Here is a 2,827-nt window from a genome sequence, read left to right as displayed (position 1 = left end):
CTAGCAACAAAAACAAGTGGTTACCAAGGTTTCGGTTCCTCCTGAACTGAGTCAAGGAAGATTTACCACAGAGACAAGGGGGACCGGCCAATCTTCACCAAGCTATGTGTATAGAATGTTACTGCCTAAATGTGTCCGAACACGCACACTACTGCCGTGGACAGAGAGCCCTATTCTGGGCTGGCCTTAGGCCGCAGGAATTAAGGATGTGGTGAGGGGGTGGGGGTAAAGAGAACGTAAAGAGGGTTAGGGGGTGGGCGATGATCAGGGATGGGGAAAGGGGTCTAAATCCTACCATTACACTTGAGTTTTTTTTTCCCCTGGTGTTGCGGGTAATGGGGTGTGAGAGTGTAAGGGGGTGGGAGCTAGACAGTCAGGGGATGGAGTCTATACTCTATACAGAGTCACAGATAGGGACGAAGCAAGAGGGTCGAAGGGGTGGGGAGAGAGACAGTTGCGGGGGGCGGGGATGGGGAGAGAGAGTCAGAGGTGGGGAGGTCTCTGGGGCAAGAGCATACCTGTATTTCAGACTTTGTTTCAAAACCCGACCGTTGAAGATGTCTCAAAGGTCGCTGCTGCAACAAATCCAACAGTTGGGGGGAAATTTCTTTTATTTTTATTTTTTCAGTGATAGGGTAAGGGGTGGCTTGCAGCACTTGCAGTGATGGGGAAGGGGAGAAAAACCCAGGGAGCGAGAGAGTCAGGGGATGGGGAGAGAGATTGTTGTGGGAGATAGATTAAAAAAATATATATTTAAATCCAACTTTTACCGAAGTTTTCAAATTACCTTCAAAGCTGCCAGCTCAAGCCCCATACGAGAGCACCACCGAAACCCTAGGCTTTGTACTTGTTCTGCTAGAAACAAGAGAGGAACCGAAGGGGACTAGGGTGTTTCTGTTTAATAAACCTTCATATTAGGGCCCAGGGCCTAACGCAAGACCGCAGCTCCTGCCTCCCAAGCATTGTCGCCTTGCTGCTGCCTGCTGCAGACTGTGAGACTGATGGAGGCGATCAACCACAAAATATGATCCCAAGGGGCCAGCTGGGGAAGGGAATGGAGAGATCCCAGGGACCAAGAGGCCAGAGGGGAAAGTGGAATGAGATCCAGAGGGGAAAGTGGAATGAGATCCCAGGGGGTGTGAGAGAGTCGGGGGATGGGGAGAGGGCAAGGCGCGATAGGCCGGATGGGGAACAGCACAATGTTTCACCATAAATAATAAACAGCACCATGTACTGTTAAGGATTACCAAAGCTACTAAACATCAGTGTGACTAGAATTCCAACAGCTTCCTTGTCCTCATACCAACTATTACCCACTTACATCCACTGCAAAATTAACCATAAGAATTACCTGTTGCGCGCTGCCAGCAAGATGGATTAACCTTTGAGCTTGTTCACCCCTAGCACCGGCAACCTGTAACAACAGAACTTAGATTTATTGTTCTTTATGGAAAAATTAAAGGTCGGTAGTTTTTAAAAGAAACAAAGAACAGGATACCCATAAAAAATAATAGAAGCCAGATGGGTGAGAAGCAAACCCATAGACAGAAAGACAGCTCATGTTCCCATCCATCTCTACAGCCTCATACATATCACTAATTACATCATTACAATTTACAAGTACTACAAACGGTATTCCTTTTTTTCAAACAGATAAGATGAACCCTCTAGATACTTTAACATAAGCCTTCCCCTTCATAGTTAGCGCCTTGGCGTCCAGGCGCATTTCATTGGTCAAGGTGTGTTGTCACTTGTCACCTAAATACAGGAAAGGCGGTCTTGGTCACCTAGGTGTCACCTAGGAATCACACTGATGTGTGTACAGGTTTATGACGCAATGCAGTACATGGAATAACATGTGATATTGAAAAGGGGGGGGGGAACTCGACTTCATCTTCAGGCTTCATATTTCTGAAACCCCCACAACATCAACGCTTCCGCCCTTCATTTTGGATTCCATCAACTCCAACTCTGGTATTCTTCTTCTATTTTCTTCTGGTACATCCTCTTCTTCCCTATTCCCTATTTCATGCGGCGGCAGCTGCTTCATTTTCTTTCTTCTTCTTCTTTTTTTTAATTAAATCATGCAGAGCTTCCCCACCCTCTATTTTTCTGCAACTTTTGGCAACCGAAGCAAAAAAAAACTCTGGAATATCCAACTCAGAATAGCAGGAAAACAAAATCTAAATTCCTCCAAATTTCACAATAACAACAGATAGATACCCCCTAAAGTAACATGTTTCCCATCACTTGGACAAAGATCACCCAAGAGAGAGGAAGAGGGAGAGAAAATAATGCAAAATAGAGAAAGACAACTATTTCTAATAGATAAAATCAATCTACAAACAAATTTCTGCAGGTTCAAAGGCCATCAGACAGAGAATCCCATGGTTGACAAGCTGAGGGCAACTGGGACAAAAAGTACAGGAGAAAGAAAATGAAACAGTCGACTTGGTGCGTAGGCACCCTCTACCACCTTGGTCACCTTGTTGCTTGACAACTATGTTCGCCTAGACAATAAAACAATTTGAAAATACTTTAATAATTAAATTTTCACTTGTCTGTGTAAATAGCTCTACTTATCGATCTTCCTCATAGAAGACCAAATAAATTCTCTAGTGTAGTGGAGAGACCAAATATAAAGTTTCAATTCTTGATATACCACCAATCATGTTCTCAAAGTTTCACTGGTATGTCTCCAATAATGCTGTCCTCTTCTTCCTTTCAAGGAAGAGAGCCATCACAGAATTTCCTCTGATTGGTAATAAAAGGCAGGAGTAGAGAGGTAATAGCATAGAACAGAATAGGATACTTTCCAAGTATTTAA

The 2,827-nt window shown here is 44.1% G+C and overlaps 1 protein-coding gene across 4 annotated transcripts in view; it reads right to left on the bottom strand.

The window, feature by feature from the left end:
* The window catches only part of LOC122082023 (poly(rC)-binding protein 3-like), a 31,923-nt gene that overhangs the window by 23,484 nt on the left and 5,612 nt on the right, over positions 1-2,827 (bottom strand). For 2 of the 4 annotated variants that reach the window (XM_042649511.1, XM_042649512.1), the window contains exon 5: positions 1,352-1,414. In XM_042649511.1, the coding sequence (XP_042505445.1) occupies positions 1,352-1,414 (63 nt within the window). Of the gene's footprint in view, positions 1-67; positions 452-482; positions 576-1,351; positions 1,415-2,827 lie in introns of those variants that run through there. The other 2 variants (XM_042649509.1, XM_042649510.1) reach the window with 2 other exon arrangements.

This window comes from Macadamia integrifolia, chromosome 6 (genome assembly GCF_013358625.1).
Source record: "Macadamia integrifolia cultivar HAES 741 chromosome 6, SCU_Mint_v3, whole genome shotgun sequence".
NCBI lineage: Eukaryota > Viridiplantae > Streptophyta > Magnoliopsida > Proteales > Proteaceae > Macadamia > Macadamia integrifolia.
Note: the sequence above shows the minus strand (reverse complement) of the source record. Positions and strands in the feature narration are given on the sequence as shown.